We start from the raw sequence: 23,911 nt of genomic DNA on the forward strand, positions 1-23,911 counted from the left end.
AACCTTGTACGAGGGCTCCTGTTAAGGTCTTCAAGGTGTTTTTGCTGACCAGTGAGGAGATCCTGTAAAGGAATCTTGTTCTTTGATTGACTTTTTTGATTACGTTGGTGGCCATCTTATCACCGGAAAGATTGGCCTCCAGGATGGAACCTAGGTAGGTAATTTGATCTTTTCGTGTGATAATATTGTCACCCACTCTAACCAAGAAGCCATCTGCCTTGCTGAGATTACTATTTGATCCGAAGAGGATGGATTCAGTTTTTCCCAGGTGTAAGGATAGTTTGTTATCAGCGAGCCAGGTGCAGATTCTACCGAGTTCAGAGCTGAGGGTCTTTTCAACCTGCAGTTTGTTCCTGTCCGAGACCAGCAGTGCTGAGTCATCTGCGAACAGGAACAAGTTGCAGTCACAAGCTGAAGTCATGTCATTAACATATATTAGGAACAGTAAAGGCCCTAGTATGCTTCCTTGTGGGACGCCACAGCTCACTGGGAGGGGAGGGGACAGTGTTCCGTTCACCTCCACCATCTGTTCTCTCCCCTCCAGGTAGGATTGCATCCAGCTCACTGATGTGCTATCAAAACCAATAGCTTTAAGCTTGTTAACCAGTATGGAGTGGTTCACGGTGTCAAAAGCCTTTTGGAGGTCCAGCATGACCATGCCGCAGTATTTTCCAGCGTCCACCTCGTGTTTGATGTGGTCGCTCAAATAGAGGAGGCATGTGTCAGTGGAGTGGGATGTTCTGAAACCAGATTGGAACTCGTACAGCAATTTATTAGTGGCAAGATACTTTTCAACCTGTTCATAGACTATTTTTTCCATCACTTTCGAGATGGAGCTTAGAATAGAAATAGGTCGGTAGTTGCCGGGTTCTAATTTACTCCCTTTTTTGTACAAGGGGGTTACTTTGGCCAGTTTAAAATCTTGGGGGACCTGTCCCTGTTTGATGGAGAGGTTAACTATGTGGGTGATGACTGGAGCTATGGAAAAGGCTGAGTCTCTGAGAAATTTGGAGGGGATATTGTCATGGCCAGTGGCCTTGTGGGGTTGGAGGGCACTCAGTTTTTTAAGTACCTCCTCGGTTGTTACCATTGCCATTTTGAAATCATCTTTACAAACACCAAGGTTTTTGTAGAAGGCTTTGATGTGCTCTACACCAAAACGCCCAGAGTGGGAGGGCAGTTTGCTAACCAGCTTTGTTGCAATGTTTGTAAAGAAGATGTTCAGGTGGTTGGCTACATCAAGCTTGTCAGTGATGAGGGTGTTATTCGATTTGATGTTTATGTTAGTAAACCTGGTTTTTAGTTTCTGACCACAGCCTAGTTGGTTGTTTAGTAACTTCCAGAGTTCCCGAGGATTGTTTTTGATTTCCTCGGCTTTATCATTGATAAAGTTACATTTGGCAGATTTGGTCATGGCAATTACACCGTTTCTTAGCTTGTTACACTGGGTTTTTAGGTTGCACAGTTTGGTTTGGAGATTACTGTCGAAGCGCTTGGCTAGCATGGACTTGCATTTAAGAAGTTCAGAGCATTTGTTGTCTCTGGCTTTCATTGCAGTCAGTATGTCCGAATTCATCCATGGCTCCGAGCGGGTTTTGACCCTGATGGTTCTCAAAGGAGCCATGATGTTTAGTACTGATGTAAATTTGGTTTTAAAGCCAAGCCATGCTTCTTCGACTAGTGAGCTCCTGAGCACATCGGACCAATCCAGACTCTCCAGTTCAAGGTTAAAGGCCTCACTAGAGTAGGTTTTGAGGTCCCTAGATATGACTGTTTTGTGACAGTCATACTTTAGTTTTTGTATTTTGCGGGTACAGAAAATCATAAAATGATCACTGAGCCCACATACAATAACCCCTTTCTTGGAGATTCTGGATTTGTCCGAGGTCAGAATGAGATCAATGACAGTTTGAGTAGAATCACACACTCTTGTGGGTTGGGTAATTAGCTGACTGACACCGTGCAGATCACAAAAACGACTAAATGACTTAAACACAGGTGCTTCCTTACGAAGCATATCCGTATTGTAGTCGCCAATCAGGATTTTCTCTACACAATCCTCCCCAGCCAAGCACCCCTCAAGTATATCATAGAATCCATTCTGATCGGGCGGTCTATAGACGGTGCCAACTAATACTGATTTAGCATTTTTGAAAATTAATTCAACCCACACAGTTTCAATTTCATCATGCTGTAAGTCAGTACGAGTAACATATTCAGTGTCTTTGTGAATATACATGCACACGCCACCACCATGCCTGTTTCTGTCGTTCCTAATGATAGTATAGTGTTCTATTTCTATCTCTGGATCCTTGGTGGATTGGTCCAGCTTTGTCTCAGAGAAACACAGGATATTTGCCTTACCGTTTTGAAAGAGATGCCTGATTTCAGCCAGTTTAGGGCTGAGGCTATTTACATTCAAATGGAACAGGTGAAGGCCGTTGGTTGCGACGATTGTGTTAATTTCGTCGGTGATGAAGTAGTCTGAGGTGTGACTGGGGATGGGCGGTGGAATGTCCGTGGCTGAAGTGTGAGTGGGGAGGGGCGGTGGAATGTGGGGGGGGGCGCCGTTGAACCTGGTAATGCCTGTAGTCAGATCCATCCTTATGGTGGCCGTGTTGACTGTAGACAGTGATACTGGGTCCGCGGCTGGGGTGGGGATGGGGGAGGGTGGTGGTCCATTGTCCTCAGTGGCCCTGGATTGACTGGGGGTGTGGGGGAGGGGGGGATGTTCCTCGATGATCGCTGCCGTTGGGTCGGTCCCAGCAAACAAGACGCCTGCAGCGGTATCCCGCGCCGATCTTGAAGTTGCGTCCGTGGACCATTCCGTGGTGGAGGCGGCGCTCTGGAGGGCGTGGAAGCCGTGGCGCGTAGCGATGGAAACGGTCGCTGTTTGCGGAAGCAACTGTTGCTGCTGTAAGTGCAGTCTCGCTTGTGAACGAGTAATCGGTCCAGGGTTGAAATGGACATCTCCCGACAGTAGCAGGCAAAGAATAATCACAGTTCTGCGATCCATTTTGCCAGCCGGGGGCTTGTACTTGCGACTCGGGTCTGATGTTAACAATGCGTGGATCGCCGCCGAACCAAAAGACATGTGTTTACATTCCAAACCATCCAGGAGGAAAAAATCGCTGTGAAACTCCTCCGCTACGTCTCCATAACGTTCCATCTCTTCTTGGTGTAAACTCCATGTTGAATCAAAGAATGCGTCCGTAATCCATAGGATGAAGAAAAGGTAAAACGCGGAAAAAGTTGAGAACATAGCTACCGGTATGCCTTGGCTGGAGAGAGCTCCTGGGAATGCGACTGCTCAGGTCGAGTGTCGAGTGTTGAAAAAAAAAAAAAAAAAAAACCGTAGATGAGATTAGATTGTATTGTATTACATTACAGCACAGGGGGCAACGGTGGTCTTTTTTATTTAAAACATGCAGGGTGGGGCACACACACACACACACACACACACACACACACACACACACACACACACACACACACACACACACACACACACTCTCTTTTGGTATGAAAAAGGTCTTAAAAGTTTAATCTTAACTAAATTATTTATTTAAGAATTGTTCCCCCCCCCCCCCCCAAACAATAAAAATATCAATCAATCATATAAATAAAATGAAATTAATCATAATAAATAATAACAATTAAAGCTTTTTCAGACACACTGCTTCTCTTCAGGGCTGCTCTTCTGTTGTGAAAGCAGGTCATATCAATCAATCAATCAATCAATCAGATGATATCTGATGTCAAAATGCAACACTGTACTGTCAACTTTACCTAGACCCACTGTTAATTGGAGCGATGCAAAAACCAGGCGGATATGGGCAGGGGTAAGCCGTGCCAAGTAATGCATTGGTTATCAAACTATTTGGCTTCAGTTCTCCTTAGATTTTTTACATTTTTGTGACAGTTTTCTCTGTTGTGTAAAGGATATTTTACACAGCTATCTGTTAACCCCTGCTTTATTATCTAGTGGGAGCAGAAAGGTAAATGACAGAAGGGCCGTATATTCACGTGGGTTAGTAGCCTATATTCATGTGGTTATTTATACCGTCTCATCTACTGTAAATTGTATTGCACAAAATTGGGTGAGTACAGTAAATACTAAATAGGTACTGTAGCTATACTGATCATTCACTTTGACATTGTCACTTTTGTGTTTGTTAAAATTAGGAATTTGCATAGATTTAAGAAGTGATTTTAACAAAAGGGATCTTCACTTGTGAAAGCAGAATTACAAATAGTACAGTATTGTATTGAGATGGAAAAGAGGAACTAAATAGTCGTCTAAGCTTACGGTAATTGTGAAAATTAAAAAAGCAAAGGGGATATATAAAAGTATGACCTGAAGAGCTTCATCTTACTGTGTGAAGTCATGGCCAGGCAAAGGTAAAGCATTTTCTGTTCTAAAAAAAAATGTAATGGAGTTTTCTTCCATCTGAATGTCATTTCAGTTACAGTCTTGGCAAATAGAGATGCAAATACAAAATATTGCAATATAATCTTTATATGAATCTAAACCTGCTTAATTTGATTTGTATTTTCTCCATTATACTGTAGAACTCATTTGTGTTCATCTTTCTACTACAGAGCTTTGCTGTTCAGTACGGTTGCTGTGGTTTCCCTCCTGACAGCCATCGGGGATCAAGGGTTAGAACTATGTGTAACCTCAAGGCGACAGATCCAAGACCTCTCCAAACAAAACTTAACAAGTGTTCCCCCTAATCTGCCCGACAACACAAAGTATTTGGATGTTTCTTACAACCACATTGCACAACTGGATGAAGCTCCCTTTGTCAGACTTTCCCAGCTCTGCTTCCTTAAAGTAGACCACTGTAACCTCCGGGCAATATCTCCCATGTTGTTTAAACGAATGCAGAGACTCCAAGTTCTGAACATTTCTCACAATTCCTTATTGGCCATTCCTGTAATTCTGTTGCCACAGCTCAAAATCCTTGACCTGTCAAGCAACCTGTATGACAGTTACCGCCTACCACCTTCATTTCAGACACTGACACATTTGGAAATCCTTTTATTGGGAAGTATAAATGCTCTGTCGTTGAACTACAATGACTTCACTCCCTGTAGAAACGTCTCTTTGAAACATCTCACGTTGGGAGCAGGAAATAAGTGGGAACGATATGATTCTGGTGCTCTTGCAGAATTGAAGTCTCTCCAGACATTTATACTCAACATGACTGAATGCGAGAATTTGGACATATTTGGGATTCTACTCAAGGACTTAAATGAGACCCAAACACTAGAATTAACATTTATTAAGCCATTTCCAGATGACTGCAAAGTGTCAGGTGACCATTTTAAGAATTTGTCAAAAATGCCACTATTACGAAATCTTACATTTGTGAACACTTTGATTAATAGCACTTTTCTGGTTCAGCTTTTCAAAACTGTATGGCTTTCCCCTATTGTTACGTTTGCATTGGTAAACATACTTTATAATGAAGACACACCAGAGGGGTTTCAGTTCCCTAGTATGAACCACTCAACCAACCTTCGCTCTGTGATCTTTGATGGCGTGTCCCATCGCCGGTACCAATACCCCAAAATTAACATCAGCGTTGATACTCTCTACTCATTGACCAACGTAAAGTTCTCCCATGCTGGAATGTACAATTCACCATGCAACCTCATAGCGGCAATACCATCACTGGAGATACTCGATCTCTCGGATAACCTGCTGTCAGACGATGGGTTTTGGTGGCCGTCATGCTCATATACCTCTGTCTTCCCCAAACTCAGATGGCTATCTCTGAGCAAGAACCGGTTTGTCAGTCTGTCCTTCATCTCCAGTAAGACACATCAGATGAAAGCCCTGGAGTCTTTGGACCTGAGTGACAACTCCATCATTACGGACCAGCCATGCACTTGGCCTCCTCACCTCAAAGAGCTGAGCCTACAGAACAACAACCTGGGTAGCACTGTTTTCAAATACCTTTCTCCGCATTTTGAGAGAATTGACTTATCCAAAACGGCCATCACGACGATATCACAGGAGATCCTGTTGCAATTCCCTCGACTGACTCACCTTTATCTGAGCTCTAACAACATACAGGCCCTCCCGCTGGATGTCTATGCCCCAAATCTGCTCAGGCTGTATATCGACCATAATGCCATCACGGTAATCTCCAAAGAGTCCTTCCTGGGCCTGCCGAGACTACAGGTCCTCAAAGCTGGAGACAATCCATTCGCATGCTCATGTGATTCTTTTTGGTTTCTGAATGCTCTGAATAAGTCTTTGCTCTCTGACTGGCCTTTGGAATATACATGCAGCATCCCACCATCAGCAGCCGGTCTGCCACTCTCCGAGTATAAAACAAGTAAGCTGGCTTGTGATAAGTCACTTCAGGCAGCAGTGTCGGTGTCTGTGACATTTGCGTTTTGTGCGGGCCTGGGTCTTGTTTTCTATGTTTGTGATGGGATGTGGTATGCAAAGATGCTGTGGGTGTGGATCAGGGTGAAAAGGAGAGGCAAGAAGCGGGCCGACATGTTGGCGAATGCATCGTTTCAATATCATGCTTTCATCTCCTACAGCCATCATGACTCCAGTTGGGTTGACAGTCAGCTGACGCCATCTCTTGAGGGATCGGGACTTTCTCTCTGCATTCACGAGCGTGACTTTGTCCCTGGCGAATGGATCATTGACAACATCATTAACTGTGTCGAGGCCAGCTACAAGACACTGTTTGTGCTCTCCAGAAACTTTGTCCAGAGTGACTGGTGCAACTACGAGCTTTTCTTTGCCCAACACAGAGCCATAAGTGTGCAGGAAGACTCTTTAGTTTTTATTGTATTGGAGCCGATTCCAATGGACTCTCTGCCAAAGAAGTTCCTAAAACTAAGGAGTTTGCTCATGCAGCAGACTTACCTCGAGTGGCCAGAAGATGAGCGAAAGCAACGTGTTTTCTGGGCAAGCCTTAAGTCAATGCTACATGCTGCAGACAAGAGAATGGCTCTAAAGGATGTGGCTGTGGCTATATCGGATACATTGCCTCTGCTCACAGATGTTGATGAAAACTAAACATTACACAGCAACATTTGGAGTGTTAACCTAACTCTGAGAGTGTAACAGTGGACCCATTTTGAGCGGTGCTAGCCACTCCAACGCATGGCTTTGTGTGTGCCCTCCTGTAGTGGGTCCCATAGTACACTATGATGTAGACCAGAGTGTAGTGTAGGAGAGTAGCGGCACGCTTTGATCTCGCCGCAAAGCGGGTGCCTATGGGCTATAGTTCCAAACATTGCTCCTATGGCCGGAACTATCCCATTGAGATAGGATGAGCACTTCCGCATTCCATTGTTACAATGGGAGTCAACGTTAGTGTCGCCACTCTCTTACTATATTACTCTGATGTAGACCTAGTGGGTGCCACAGTAAACTATGACGTAGTGGCAGCCAAGTCTATCAACGTTTTACGAATACTCGAGCTTACTGGGTTGCAACAAACTGTAATTTGTATATAGGCTAATTGATTATTCCATCTGATTAATTAATTAAACAGACCTTTTGAAATAGCATAACATTTAATTTGATGATATAAAACAAGGCATTTTGGTGAAGGTGGCAAGGTGTAAATAGCACATTATAGACATTTCTGCACTTGCTTTTGATAATTTTCCACTGAGAGTTTCATCAGTTATTTAATTAATTGGTATGTACCTTTTATTATGTAGCCCAGTATGTTTTGCATGGATTGTATTATTCCTCAAACTTTGCAGAACAAAGCACAACAACATTATTGTACAATTATGGGTTGGCTTCTACAGTGATGCTGTAGATCTGGATCTGAAATTAAATATACTGTATGTTTGTTAAAGATATAGCCAATGGAATTCAGAGGAGCGTAATTTAGGTTGGGGACCCAAATCTTGGGGAAAAAAGTTATTTATTATTATTATTTTAATAGCATTCCCATACCAACTGTGTTGTATAGCCTAGTGATATGGCACATTATCTACATTTAATAATAATGCAAGAGAGAGATTTTCTAATTTCCCAAATCAAGCCTTAGACATGTTTTGAGATGGTGTAACAGAGGTGTAACACAACTGAATGTCCTGTCATATCATCTTGAAATTCTTCAATATTTCTTGTTTGAATGCGATATGTAATCTAGGGAACTATGGGCCAGCATGGAAGGAATTGGCTTCAATATTGAAATGTATAACAAATCATGCAGGTATAGACAGTATATTCAGAGAAAAATAATATTTTGGTCGATTATGTGGCATAATAAAGATGCTAAATATCACTAGGTCAAGTTCAAACAACCCTGGTAATATTGTTTTTAACCAGATACTGAGCAATCTTAAAAGGGCTCGTACTCTGGATAAGAAGAAAAGAAACAACATAGCACCTTCTAGACTTTTAACAGTAGGCCTAGTGAATGGGAAAAAATTAATAAAATATACCTAAACCAGACGCAAATCAGCAGTTGCCAAAAAATAAAGTTACCACACGATATGATATGAGTCTGGCTTATTAGCCAGGCTAATATTGTTGTTGTTAGTGTTGTTGTTTTTTTGCTGCTGTTTTAATTGTAATGTTTTTTGTAATTAAAAATGTGACATTTGAGGAGAGGATTTCGATGTCTGCCTGAAAGTATTTTGCTCTGTATGAATACAAAAGATATATCAGTGAGCACACTCATGTCCTCCTCACTATTTGAATAGTGAATAATGATTGAAAGTGGTCTGAGAACCACTGCTGTCTAGTTTAAACAGTTTGAAGCATGTTTGTGCAGAGGATAAAAATGTGCTTTGACGTTCATGCAGTGCCACTTATCAACCAGTAGGTGTCCTACCTGACCATTGTATTACCGTAGATAAGATTCGATTGTAAGGCAAGGCAAGGCAAGGCAATTTTATTCATATAGCACCTTTCATACACAAGGCAATTCAAAGTGCTTTACAGAATAAAAACAAATACAGAGTGCAACAGTGCACTTTAAAATGAATACAGATTAAAATAGATACAATTAAAATAAGATATAGGAGCATATAAATTACAACAAATACTCCCACCTTTAATAGAAACAGAAAACACAGCTAATTTAAAGTCCAGGCAAGACCTAGCTGTTATTAGTAGACATCACTGGGATAGGCAATGTTAAATATTTATTTTAATTGGACTTTAAAACGGCTATGGTTGGGGATTTCCTAATGTAACCTGGAATGTTATTCCAGGTTTGTGGTGCATAATAGTGAAATGCTGCTTCACCATGTTTTTTCCAACTATCGGGTGAACTATCAGTAGGCCAGCCCCAGATGACCTAAGGGCTCTGGAGGGTTCATATGGCTTCAGCATGTCTGAGATGTAGCTGGGCCCAAAGCCACAAACAGATTTATAGACAAGTAATACAATTTTAAAATCAATTCTCTGGGACACTGGTAGCCAATGTAAGGATTTTAGGACTGGTGTAATATCGTCATATTTTCTAGTTTTTGTCAGGACTCTAGCAGCAGCATTCTGAATTAGTTGGAGTTGACGAAGAGCTTTGTTTGAAAGTCCTGTGAGCAGACCATTGGAGTTATCCAGTCTACTGGAAACAAAAGCATGTATAAGTGTTTCTAGGTCTTGCTTGGTCATAATTCCTCTAACTCTTGCAATATTTTTAGTGATAATAGGCAGATGAAATTACAGTTTTTATATGACTGTTATAATTTAAATCTGAGTTCAGGACAACACCAATATCTCTCACCTGACTCTTGGGTATAAGAGAACGCGATTCAAGGTGAGAAATTACACTCTGTCTCTGTTTCTGTGGTCCAAAAACAATGATCTCAGTTTTTTCTTTATTTAATTGAAGATTTTGTATTGTATTACAGCACAGGGGGCAACGGTGGTCTTTTTTATTTAAAACATGCAGGGTGGGGCACACACACACACACACACACACACACACACACACACACACACACACACACACACACACACACACACACACACACACACACACACACACACACACACACACACACACACACACACACACACACACACACACTAAATTCAATTCAATTCAAAGGGCTTTATTGGCATGAGAAAACATACGTTTACATTGCCAAAGCAGAAAGAACAATACAGCAATACAATCAAAACAAAAATGATGTACTTTGAAGGTCAGGATCTTCAATAGATCAACTTCTATGTACCAAGATCACTCGATGCAGGTATAGTGCAGGAATATACACAATGATTAGTCTTTAGGGTGGTTGTGTTCCATTTGATATCCTTCTCCTATCACAGCAGCTCACAAATCTTGCTGCTGTGTTTGCACATTGTTGTACTTCGCCCAGCAGATATGGGAGTTTTTTGTCATTGGTCATGTTTTCAAAATCTCCGTGTGTGGTTGTAATCTGTGGGAAGTATGCGTCTCTGATGTCTTGGTACAATGGACAGATGGTTAGGAAGTGTACCTCGGTTTCCACTTCATTTAGTGTGCAGTGGGTGCATAGCCTGTCTTCTCTCGGGATACAGGTCTGCCTATGACGGCCTTTCTCGATCGCGAGACTGTGCTCACTGAGTCTTTACCTAGTTAAGATTTTTCTTTGTTTTGGGTCGGTCACGGTGCTCAGGTATTCTGCCACTGTGTATTCTCTGTTTAGGGCCAGATAGCATTCTAGTTTACTCTGCTTTTGTGTTGCTTCTTTCCAATGTGTCAGATAGTTTTCCTTTTGCTGTTTTATAATTTGGTTTAGTCCAATGGGTTTTCTATCTCGTGGCTCTGTTTGTGTTTGTGCCCGGAGTTCCAGGGCCAGCTGGCTGAGGGGGCATCTCTCTAGAGTTTCACTGTGTGTGCACTGTGAGTGCATCTAGCTGCATCTAGCTTTCTTTTAGGTGGTTGTAGAACTTAAGTGCTCTCTTTTTTCTTTTAATTATGAGTGGGTATCGTCCTAATTCTGCCCTGCATGCATTATTTGGTGTTTTTCGCTGGGTACGGAGAATGGATTTGCAGAATTCTGTGTGTAGGGTCTCGGTTTGGTGTTTATCCCATTTTTCAAGGTCATGGTTTACTAATGGTCCCCAGATCTCGCAACCATAGAGGGAAATTGGTTTTTATCACGGAGTCCAGTATTTTAAGCCAGGTTTTAATTGGGATGTCTATTTTGATGTTTCTTTTGATGGCATAGAATGCCCTTCTTGCCTTGTCTCTCAGTTCCTTTACAGCTTGGTTGTAGTTCCCTGTGCTGCTGATGTTTAGGCCAAGGTAGGTATAGTTTTTAGTTTGTTCTAGTGGGATTGTATTTAGGAAAAATTGGTGGTTTTGGCGGCTGGGCCTTTTTTGAAATATCATGATTTTAGTCTTGGTTAGGTTCACTGTCAGGGCCCATGTCTGGGAGAATTTGTGTAGGAGATCAAGTTGCTGCTGTAGTCCTTCCTTGGTTGGGGACAGCAGCAGCAGGTCATCTACACACACACACATCTACACACACACACACACACACACACACACACACACACACACACACACACACACACACACACACACACACAAACTCTCTCTCTTTTGGTATGAATAAGGTCTTAAAAGTTGAATCTTAACTAAATTATTTATTTAAGAATTGTCTCTTCTTCACTCTCGTCTGATGATCCCCCCCCCCAAACAATAATAATATCAATCAATCAAATCAATAAATTAAATGAAATTAATCATAATAAATTAAAGAATTTCCAGACACGCTGCTTGGTCCTCTTCTGTTGTGAAAGCAGGTGATATCTGATGTCAAAATGCAACACTGTACTGTCAACTGTACCTAGACCCACTGTTAGCGATGCAACAACCAGGCGGATATGGGCAGGGGTAAGCCGTGCCAAGTAATGCATTGGTTATCAAACTATTTGGCTTCAGTTCTCCTTAGATTTTTTACATTTTTGTGACAGTTTTCTCTGTTGTGTAAAGGAAAGGTTTGCTTAAATTAATATTGATTAAAGCTGCATATGTAACTCTCCTCTTCTACCCCGGAATTTGAACCTGGTTTCATAATGCAAGTTCTGTTTTAGTTTTTTTTGTCAGATCCTGTGATAGGTGATACATGATGTCTCAATAGAAGAGCAGGGTGACAAAATCCAACCACCCCAATGGTTTAAGTTATATTGTATTAACATACTGTACCATACAGATTGGACAAAATTAAATTGTATTCATAAAAATGTTACTGATGCGCAATCGTGGACACATCAGTTGCCTAGATGTCACTGGGTGTTTCGGGTCTCGCACTAGACACCCTCCTCCAGGCGACCCGACCAAGGCTGATCAGACCACAGCCTGTGTCCAATTGGCATGCTACAGTACATCCACACTCAGCACACTGCCTCTTGGGGGCTTTAATAGAGACAGTCAGTGGGGAAGATGGATGATGAGATGCTAGCAGCAGGTGTTGGTTACACTGGTTACACTGCTATAGGCACTGTGGTTTGCCTCCGTGCCTGGCTGACCAGAAGTCAGACGAAACGTTGTTGCCGTTCGACAGCAAACGGCAAAACATTGCAGCCTTGTACATAGTGCTACTTACCGTAACTCATACTGTTGATTAAAAATAAATGAATGGAGAAGTGAGTGTGATGACCCATCCCATGGGGGTGTGTGTGGGGTTGGTTTGGTTGGATACTAATTGTTGTTCTCTGTCCCTGTGTAGGAGGAGAGGGCCAGCCTGCTGAGGTGTGTCTTGGGGATTGACACACCTGGTCCCAATTATCCCCTTGGGTATAAAAGCAGGCTGGCTGAGGCCATTCTCTCTCTCTCCCCTGCACAGGTCACACTGCCTGCTATTGCATTAACATAAATGGAAAAAGAGGGTCACACTAAATGAGTTCAATTAAAAATGTCACAGTGTAAGGGGCATGGTGCCAAGGGGTATCGCTCATTTGTCGAGGTCCCAACGCCAGGAAATCAACACTTCAGCCGAGCATTGTCTGAACTGGGCAGAACGGGATGGACTCCAGTTAGAGCCACAACTTGGTTGAACCTGGCTGTAACCTACTGTAGTCTGTAGCCTACCATAACGTTATTGAACATAATCTGAATGAAAGATGCTAATGTATAAAAGTATATGCTCTCTCTCTCTGTAATGACAGGACAGGGAGACGCAGCAGCCTCTGTGCGTACCTGTGCGTAATGTGACCATATCGTTAGATTGGAAGACAATACAGTCTTGGCTGACAACACCATTTGAAAGTGGAGTTCCCAAGGATTATGGCGATTTTTTTTAATTTTAAGAATAGCCTACAATATGTGACATTTCTTTCATCCGGTATTATTGTGTGAGTTGATCAAAACATTATTGCATGCTTGACTTGTCTTGTAGCCTAGGCTATACAGTATACAATGCCAGCTGGTAACACTATAAATCATATACTTCTGATGATACATAATAACCTTATCAAAGCACAGTCATTATTGTCATTGCAGAAGGGCCTGCTCTTGACTTTACTGTCCAGTGTCCATGCATGGGTTCTTTCGGACATGTTCATTGCGTATTTATTCCCCAGGTGATTTATTTTAACCGCCATCAGTCGGCAATTTTTATCATTTATTAACTTTAGCTCTGTTGTTAGATTGGAAGTACACATATGAGAAGTGAACAAAAGGGATCTTCACTTGTGAAAGCAGAATAACAAATAGTACAGTAGCCTATTGAGATGGAAAAGAGGAACTAGTTTAAGTAAATAGTCTAAGCTTACTGTAATTGTGTAACTTTATATGGGGATATAAACGGATATAAAACGGATGACCTGAAGAGCTTCATCTTACTGTTTGTGAAGTCATGTCCAAGCAAAGGTAAAGCATTTTCTGTTGTTCTAATAACTATTATTTTTTAATTATTGTTTCATTTGAATTTTCTCCATTATACTGTAGAACTCATTTGTGTTCATCTTTCTACTACAGAGCTTTGCTGTTCAGTACGGTTGCTGTGGTTTCCCTCCTGACAGCCATCGGGGATCAAGGCTTGGAACTATGTGTAACCTCAAGGCGACAGATCCAAGACCTCTCCAAACAAAACTTAACAAGTGTTCCCCCTAATCTGCCGGACAACACACAGTATTTGGATGTTTCTTACAACCACATTGCACAACTGGACGAAGCTCCCTTTGTCAGACTTTCGCAGCTCTGCTTCCTTAAAGTAGACCACTGTAACCTCCGGGCAATATCTCCCATGTTGTTTAAACGAATGCAGAGACTCCAAGTTCTGAACATTTCTCACAATTCCTTATTGGCCATTCCTGTAATTCTGTTGCCACAGCTCAAAATCCTCGACCTGTCAAGCAACCTGTATGACAGTTACCGCCTACCACCTTCATTTCAGACACTGACACATTTGGAAATCCTTTTATTGGGAAGTATAAATGCTCTGTCGTTGAACTACAATGACTTCACTCCCTGTAGAAACGTCTCTTTGAAACATCTCATGTTGGGAGCAGGAAATATGTGGGAACGATATGATTCTGGTGCTCTCGCAGAATTGAAGTCTCTCCAGACATTTGTACTCAACATGACTGAATGCGAGAATTTGGACATATTTGGGATTCTACTCAAGGACTTAAATGAGACCCAAACACGAGAATTAACATTTATTAAGCCATTTCCAGATGACTGCAAAGTGTCAGGTGACCATTTTACGAATTTGTCAAAAATGCCACTATTACGAAATCTTACATTTGTGAACACTTTGATTAATAGCACTTTTCTGGTTCAGCTTTTTAAAACTGTATGGCTTTCCCCTATTGATACGTTTGCATTGGTAAACATACTTTATAATGAAGACACACCAGAGGGGTTTCAGTTCCCTAGTATGAACCACTCAACCAACCTTCGCTCTGTGATCATTGATGGCGTGTCCCATCGCCGGTACCAATACCCCACAATTAACATTAGCGTTGACGCTCTCGACTCATTGACCTATGTAAAGTTCTCCGGCTCTGGAATGAACATTTCACCATGCAACCTCATAGCGGCAATACCATCACTGGAGATACTGGATCTCTCGGATAACCTACTGTCAGACAAAGGGTTTTGGTTGCCGTCGTGCTCATATACCTCTGTCTTCCCCAAACTCAGATGGCTATCTCTGAGCAAGAACCGGTTTGTCAGTCTGTCCTTCATCTCCAGTAAGACACATCAGATGAAAGCCCTGGAGTCTTTGGACCTGAGTGACAACTCCATCATTATGGACCAACCATGCACTTGGCCTACTCACCTCAAAGAGCTGAGCCTACAGAACAACAACCTGGGTAGCACTGTTTTCAAATACCTTTCTCCGCATTTTGAGAGAATTGACTTATCCAAAACGGCCATCACGACGATATCACGGGAGATCCTGTTGCAATTCCCTCGACTGACTCACCTTTATCTGAGCTCTAACAACATACAGGCCCTCCCGCTGGATGTCTATGCCCCAAATCTGCTCAGGCTGTATATCGACCATAATGCCATCACGGTAATCTCCAAAGAGTCCTTCCTGGGCCTGCCGAGACTACAGGTCCTCAAAGCTGGAGACAATCCATTCGCATGCTCATGTGACTCTTTTTGGTTTCTGAATGCTCTGAATAAGTCTTTGCTCTCTGACTGGCCTTTGGAATATACATGCAGCATCCCACCATCAGCAGCTGGTCTGCCACTCTCAGAGTATAAAACAAGTAAGCTGGCTTGTGATAAGTCACTTCAGGCAGCAGTGTCGGTGTCTGTGACATTTGCGATTTGTGCAGGCCTGGGTCTTGTTTTCTATGTTTGTGATGGGATGTGGTATGCAAAGATGCTGTGGGTGTGGATCAGGGTGAAAAGGAGAGGCCAGAAGCGGGCCGACATGTTGGCGAATGCATCGTTTCAATATCATGCTTTCATCTCCTACAGCCATCATGACTCCAGTTGGGTTGACAGTCAGCTGGCGCCATCTCTTGAGGGATCGGGACTTTCTCTCTGCATTCACGAGCGTGACTTTGTCCCTGGCGAATGGGTCATTGACAACATCATTAACTGTGTCGAGGCCAGCTACAAGACACTGTTTGTGCTCTCCAGAAACTTTGTCCAGAGTGACTGGTGCAACTACGAGCTTTTCTTTGCCCAACACAGAGCCATAAGTGTGCAGGAAGACTCTTTAGTTTTTATTGTATTGGAGCCGATTCCAATGGACTCTCTGCCAAAGAAGTTCCTAAAATTAAGGAGTTTGCTCATGCAGCAGACTTACCTCGAGTGGCCAGAAGATGAGCGAAAGCAACGTGTTTTCTGGGCAAGCCTTAAGTCAATGCTACATGCTGCAGACAAGAGAATGGCTCTAAAGGATGTGGCTGTGGCTATATCGGATACATTGCCTCTGCTCACAGATGTTGATGAAAACTAAACATTACACAGCAACATTTGGAGTGTTAACCTAACTCTGAGAGTGTAACCACTCCAACGCATGGCTTTGTGTGTGCCCTCCTGTAGTGGGTCCCATAGTAGACTATGATGTAGACCAGAGTGTAGAGTATAGGAGAGTAGCGGCACGCTTTGATCTCGCCGCAAAGCGGGTGCCTATGGGCTATAGTTCCAAACATTGCTCCTATGGCCGGAACTATCCCATTGAGATGGGATGAGCACTTCCGCATTCCATTGTTACAATGGGAGTCAACGTTAGTGTCGCCACTCTCTTACTATATTACTCTGATGTAGACCTAGTGGGTGCCACAGTAAACTATGACGTAGTGGCAGCCAAGTCTATCAACGTTTTACGAATACTCGAGCTTACTGGGTTGCAACAAACTGTAATTTGTATATAGGCTAATTGATTATTCCATCTGATTAATTAATTAAACAGACCTTTTGAAATAGCATAACATTTAATTTGATGATATAAAACAAGGCATTTTGGTGAAGGTGGCAAGGTGTAAATAGCACATTATAGACATTTCTGCACTTGCTTTTGATAATTTTCCACTGAGAGTTTCATCAGTTATTTAATTAATTGGTATGTACCTTTTATTATGTAGCCCAGTATGTTTTGCATGGATTGTAGTATTCCTCAAACTTTGCAGAACAAAGCACAACAACATTATTGTACAATTATGGGTTGGCTTCTACAGTGATGCTGTAGATCTGGATCTGAAATTAAATATACTGTATGTTTGTTAAAGATATAGCCAATGGAATTCAGAGGAGCGTAATTTAGGTTGGGGACCCAAATCTTGGAGAAAAAAGTTTTTTTTTTTCTTTTTTTTAATAGCATTCCCGTACCAACTGTGTTGTATAGCCTAGTGATATGGCACATTATCTATATTTAATAATAATGCAAGAGAGAGCTTTTCTAATTTCCCAAATGAAGCCTTAGACATGTTTTGAGATGGTGTAACAGAGGTGTAACACAACTGAATGTCCTGTCATATCATCTTGAAATTCTTCAATATTTCTTGTTTGAATGCGATATGTAATCTAGAGAACTATGGGCCAGCATGGAAGGAATTGGCTTCGAATTTGAAATGTATAACAAATCATGCAGGTATAGACAGTATATTCAGAGATAAAAGATATTTTGGTCGATTATGTGGCATAATAAAGATGCAAAATATCACTAGGTCAAGTTCAAACAACCCTGGTGATATTGTTTTTAACCAGATACTGAGCAATCTTAAAAGGGCTCGTACTCTGGATAAGAAGAAAAGAAACAACATAGCACCTTCTAGATTTTTAACAGTAGGCCTAGTGAATGGGAAGAAATGAATTAAAATATACTTAAGCCAGACACGAACCAGCAGTTGCCAAAAAAGAAAGTTACCACACGACAGTGTGATATGAGTCTGGCTTATTAGCCAGGCTAATATTGTTGTTGTTAGTGTTGTTGTTTTTTTGCTGCTGTTTTAATTGTAATGTTTTTTGTAATTAAAAATGTGACATTTGAGGAGAGGATTTCGATGTCTGCCTGAAAGTATTTTGCTCTGTATGAATACAAAAGATATATCAGTGAGCACACTCATGTCCTCCTCACTATTTGAATAGTGAATAATGATTGAAAGTGGTCTGAGAACCACTGCTGTCTAGTCTAAACAGTTTGAAGCATGTTTGTGCAGAGGATAAAAATGTGCTTTGACGTTCATTCAGTACCACTTATCAACCAGTAGGTGTCCTATACCTGACCATTGTATTACCGTAGATAAGATTCGATTGTAAGGCAAGGCAAGGCAATTTTATTCATATAGCACCTTTCATACACAAGGCAATTCAAAGTGCTTTACAGAATAAAAACAAATGCAGAGTGCAACAGTGCACTTTAAAATGAATACAGATTATAATAGATACAATTAAAATAAGATATAGGAGCATATAAATTACAACAAATACTCCCACCTTTAATAGAAACAGAAATCACAGCTAATTTAAAGTCCAGGCAAGACCTAGCTGTTATTAGTAGACATCACTGGGATAGGCAATGTTAAATAAATAAGTTTTTAAATTGGACTTAAAAACGGCTATGGTTGGGGATTTCCTAATGTAATGTCCGTGGTGCATAATAGTGAAATGCTGCTTCACCATGTTTTTTCCAACTATCGGGTGAACTATCAGTAGGCCAGCCCCAGATGACCTAAGGGTTCTGGAGGGTTCATATGGCTTCAGCATGTCTGAGATGTAGCTGGGCCCAAAGCCACAAACAGATTTATATAACAAAAAACATCGCATGGATGCACCTGGGACGTATCCTCAGTGATGTATCCTGAGGTCAACGGGGTTTCGGGTCTCGCAACATCATACCCCTCACTCAGGCGACCCAGCCGGGAGTGATCAAGTCCCGACTTACGTTCCAGTAGCTACCCTCAATCAGTCCCATTAGGGAAAAACCAGGGGCACACAATCCGTTGGAACTACTCCAGAACTACTCTGCCAGGGCTTGGAGGTACACTTCTGGCACATGGAGGGACTAGGCTCTGTGGGTTGTCTCCTGTCTGGGCCCCTCCTACGTCTCACCAGGTCCACTCCTGCTCTCACCAGAGCGTGGACCTGTGCGTTGCACCAGAGTCCCAGCACCAGACAGTTCATTCAGGAGTGGTGGGCAATGGTTCCGCAGGGTCATGGTACTGCGGTTCCGCTTGCTGCTTGCATGGCCCTCCTAAAGGCCTCACCGAGGGTTGTTGGGCTTCCTCCTCACGGAGGACACAGGCTGGGGCGCTAACCCATACTGCTCACCCGGTTGCCGTCTACATTCCGGCTGTCACCCGTCTCTCCGGTGGTCACCAGACTATACCTGGTTGTCACATAGTCTAACCATTCCTATGAGTCACTATAAATAGAAGAACTATAACAAAAAACATCGCATGGATGCACCTGGGACGTATCCTCAGTGATGTATCCTGAGGTCAACGGGGTTTCGGGTCTCGCAACATATAGACAAGTAATACAATTTTAAAATCAATCCTCTGGGACACTCGTAGCCTATGTAAGGATTTTAGGACTGGTGTAATATGGTCATATTTTCTAGTTTTTGTCAGGACACTAGCAGCAGCATTCTGAATCAGTTGGAGTTGACGAAGAGCTTTGTTTGAAAGTCCTGTGAGCAGACCATTGCAGTAACCCAGTCTACTGGAAACAAAAGCATGTGTTTCTAGGTCTTGCTTGGACATAATTCCTCTAACTCTTGCAATATTTTTAAGGTGATAATAGGCAGATGAAATTACAGTTTTGATATGACTGTTAAAATTTTAATCTGAGTCCAGGACAACACCAATATCTCTCACCTGACTCTTGGGTATAAGAGAACGCGATTCAAGGTGAGAAATTACACTCTGTCTCTGTGGTCCAAAAAGAATGATCTCTTTATTTTTTTTAATTGAAGAAGTTTTTGTATTGTATTACAGCACAGGGGGCAACGGTGGTCTTTTTTTTTAAATACATGCAGGGTGGGGCACACACACACACACACACACACACACACACACACACACACACACACACACACACACACACACACACACACACACACACACACACACACACACACACACACACACACACACACACACACACACACACACACACACTATTTTGGTATGAAAAAGGTCTTAAAAGTTTAATCTTAACTAAATGATTTATTTAAGAATTGTCTCTTCTTCACTGTCGTCTGAGGATCCCCCCCCCCAAACAATAATAATAATATCAATCAATCAAATAAATAAATAAAGTGAAATTAATCATAATAAATAATAACAATTAAAGCATTTTCAGACACGCTGCTTGGTCCTCTTCTGTTGTGAAAGCAGGTGATATCTGATGTCAAAATGCAACACTGTACTGTCAACTGTACCTAGACCCACTGTTAGCGATGCAACAACCAGGCGGATATGGGCAGGGGTAAGCCGTGCCAAGTAATGCATTGGTTATCAAACTATTTGGCTTCAGTTCTCCTTAGATTTTTTACATTTTTGTGACAGTTTTCTCTGTTGTGTAAAGGATATTTTACACAGCTATCTGTTAACCCCTGCTTTATGGGAGCAGAACGGTAAATGACAGAAGGGGCGTATATTCACGTGGGTTAGTATATTCATGTGGTTATTTATACCGTCTCATCTACTGTAAATTGTATTGCACAAAATTGGGTGAGTACAGTAAATACTAAATAGGTAGGCTACTGTAGCTATACTGATCATTCACTTTGACATTGTCACTTTTGTGTTTGTTAAATTAGGAATTTGCATAGATTTCAGAAGTGATTTTAACAAAGGGGATCTTCACTTGTGAAAGCAGAATTACAAATAGTACAGTATTGTATTGAGATGGAAAAGAGGAACTAAATTGTCTAAGCTTACGGTAATTGTGAAAATTTAAAAAGCAAAGGGGATATATAAAAGAATGACCTGAAGAGCTTCATCTTACTGTTTGTGAAGTCATGGCCAGGCAAAGGTAAAGCATTTTCTGTTCTAAAAAAAAATGTAATGGAGTTTTCTTCCATCTGAATGTCATTTCAGTTACAGTCTTGGCAAATAGAGATGCAAATACAAAATATTGCAATATAATCTTTATATGAATCTAAACCTGCTTAATTTGATTTGTATTTTCTCCATTATACTGTAGAACTCATTTGTGTTCATCTTTCTACTACAGAGCTTTGCTGTTCAGTACGGTTGCTGTGGTTTCCCTCCTGACAGCCATCGGGGATCAAGGCTTGGAACTATGTGTAACCTCAAGGCGACAGATCCAAGACCTCTCCAAACAAAACTTAACAAGTGTTCCCCGTAATCTGCCGGACAACACACAGTATTTGGATGTTTCTTACAACCACATTGCACAACTGGACGAAGCTCCCTTTGTCAGACTTTCCCAGCTCTGCTTCCTTAAAGTAGACCACTGTAACCTCCGGGCAATATCTCCCATGTTGTTTAAACGAATGCAGAGACTCCAAGTTCTGAACATTTCTCACAATTCCTTATTGGCCATTCCTGTAATTCTGTTGCCACAGCTCAAAATCCTTGACCTGTCAAGCAACCTGTATGACAGTTACCGCCTACCACCTTCATTTCAGACACTGACACATTTGGAAATCCTTTTATTGGGAAGTATAAATGCTCTGTCGTTGAACTACAATGACTTCACTCCATGTAGAAACGTCTCTTTGAAACATCTCACGTTGGGAGCAGGAAATAAGTGGGAACGATATGATTCTGGTGCTCTCGCAGAATTGAAGTCTCTCCAGACATTTATACTCAACATGACTGAATGCGAGAATTTGGACATATTTGGGATTCTACTCAAGGATTTAAATGAGACCCAAACACGAGAATTAACATTTATTAAGCCATTTCCAGATGACTGCAAAGTGTCAGGTGACCATTTTAAGAATTTGTCAAAAATGCCACTATTACGAAAACTTACATTTGTGAACACTTTGATTAATAGCACTTTTATTGTTCAGCTTTTAAAAACTGTATGGATTTCCCCTATTGATACGTTTGCATTGGTAAACATACTTTATAATGAAGACACACCAGAGGGGTCTCAGTTCCCTAGTATGAACCACTCAATCAACCACCGCTCTGTGATCTTTGATGGCGTGTCCCATCGCCAGTACCAATACCCCACAATTAACATCAGCGTTGACGCTCTCGACTCATTGACCTATTTAAAGTTCTCCGGCTCTGGAATGAACATTTCACCATGCAACCTCATAGCGGCAATGCCATCACTGGAGATACTGGATCTCTCGGATAACCTACTGTCAGACGATGGGTTTTGGTGGCCGTCATGCTCATATACCTCTGTCTTCCCCAAACTCAGATGGCTATCTCTGAGCAAGAACCGGTTTGTCAGTCTGTCCTTCATCTCCAGTAAGACACATCAGATGAAAGCCCTGGAGTCTTTGGACCTGAGTGACAACTCCATCATTACGGACCAGCCATGCACTTGGCCTACTCACCTCAAAGAGCTGAGCCTACAGAACAACAACCTGGGTAGCACTGTTTTCAAATACCTTTCTCCGCATTTTGAGAGAATTGACTTATCCAAAACGGCCATCACAACGATATCACAGGAGATCCTGTTGCAATTCCCTCGACTGACTCACCTTTATCTGAGCTCTAACAACATACAGGCCCTCCCGCTGGATGTCTATGCCCCAAATCTGCTCAGGCTGTATATCGACCATAATGCCATCACGGTAATCTCCAAAGAGTCCTTCCTGGGCCTGCCGAGACTACAGGTCCTCAAAGCTGGAGACAATCCATTCGCATGCTCATGTGATTCTTTTTGGTTTCTGAATGCTCTGAATAAGTCTTTGCTCTCTGACTGGCCTTTGGAATATACATGCAGCATCCCACCATCAGCAGCTGGTCTGCCACTCTCCGAGTATAAAACAAGTAAGCTGGCTTGTGATAAGTCACTTCAGGCAGCAGTGTCGGTGTCTGTGACATTTGCGATTTGTGCAGGCCTGGGTCTTGTTTTCTATGTTTGTGATGGGATGTGGTATGCAAAGATGCTGTGGGTGTGGATCAGGGTGAAAAGGAGAGGCAAGAAGCGGGCCGACATGTTGGCGAATGCATCGTTTCAATATCATGCTTTCATCTCCTACAGCCATCATGACTCCAGTTGGGTTGACAGTCAGCTGGCGCCATCTCTTGAGGGATCGGGACTTTCTCTCTGCATTCACGAGCGTGACTTTGTCCCTGGCGAATGGATCATTGACAACATCATTAACTGTGTCGAGGCCAGTTACAAGACACTGTTTGTGCTCTCCAGAAACTTTGTCCAGAGTGACTGGTGCAACTACGAGCTTTTCTTTGCCCAACACAGAGCCATAAGTGTGCAGGAAGACTCTTTAGTTTTTATTGTATTGGAGCCGATTCCAATGGACTCTCTGCCAAAGAAGTTCCTAAAACTAAGGAGTTTGCTCATGCAGCAGACTTACCTCGAGTGGCCAGAAGATGAGCGAAAGCAACGTGTTTTCTGGGCAAGCCTTAAGTCAATGCTACATGCTGCAGACAAGAGAATGGCTCTAAAGGATGTGGCTGTGGCTATATCGGATACATTGCCTCTGCTCACAGATGTTGATGAAAACTAAACATAACACAGCAACATTTGGAGTGTTAACCTAACTCTGAGAGTGTAACAGTTGTAACTGCCCCCTGGCAATAACTTCTCGGTTGGTGGCCATTTACAACAGTGGACCCATTTTGAGCGGTGCTAGCCACTCCAACGCATGGCTTTGTGTGTGCCCTCCTGTAGTGGGTCCCACAGTACACTATGATGTAGACCAGAGTGTAGAGTAGGAGAGTAGCGGCACGCTTTGATCTCGCCGCAAAGCGGGTGCCTATGGGCTATAGTTCCAAACATTGCTCCTATGGCCGGAACTATCCCATTGAGATAGGATGAGCACTTCCGCATTTCATTGTTACAATGGGAGTCAACGTTAGTGTCGCCACTCACTTAAT

The 23,911-nt window shown here is 42.2% G+C and overlaps 3 protein-coding genes across 3 annotated transcripts; all 3 read left to right on the forward strand.

Annotated features, from left to right (window-relative positions):
* Positions 1 to 2,738: 2,738 nt before the first annotated feature.
* On the forward strand, positions 2,739 to 7,051 carry LOC310853651 (toll-like receptor 1; the record flags this gene model as incomplete). Its single annotated transcript, XM_083758044.1, has 2 exons — positions 2,739 to 2,870; positions 5,411 to 7,051. 2 exons carry the CDS (start codon positions 2,739 to 2,741, stop codon positions 7,049 to 7,051), a joined length of 1,773 nt encoding a protein of 590 aa, XP_083614170.1.
* A 4,773-nt stretch (positions 7,052 to 11,824) lies between these two features.
* Positions 11,825 to 16,368, forward strand: LOC310853652 (toll-like receptor 1; the record flags this gene model as incomplete). Its single annotated transcript, XM_083758045.1, has 3 exons — positions 11,825 to 11,834; positions 12,670 to 12,692; positions 14,728 to 16,368. The coding sequence occupies 3 exons, from the start codon at positions 11,825 to 11,827 to the stop codon at positions 16,366 to 16,368; spliced, it is 1,674 nt and encodes a 557-aa protein (XP_083614171.1).
* Positions 16,369 to 21,837: 5,469 nt separating this feature from the next.
* LOC310853653 (toll-like receptor 1) lies at positions 21,838 to 23,541 on the forward strand (the record flags this gene model as incomplete). The annotated part of the gene is made up of 1 exon (XM_083758046.1): positions 21,838 to 23,541. The coding sequence occupies one exon, from the start codon at positions 21,838 to 21,840 to the stop codon at positions 23,539 to 23,541; it is 1,704 nt and encodes a 567-aa protein (XP_083614172.1).
* Between the last annotated feature and the right edge of the window lie 370 nt (positions 23,542 to 23,911).

The sequence above is a fragment of the Protomyctophum parallelum genome, assembly GCF_964188405.1.
Source record: "Protomyctophum parallelum genome assembly, chromosome: 22".
Lineage (NCBI taxonomy): Eukaryota > Metazoa > Chordata > Actinopteri > Myctophiformes > Myctophidae > Protomyctophum > Protomyctophum parallelum.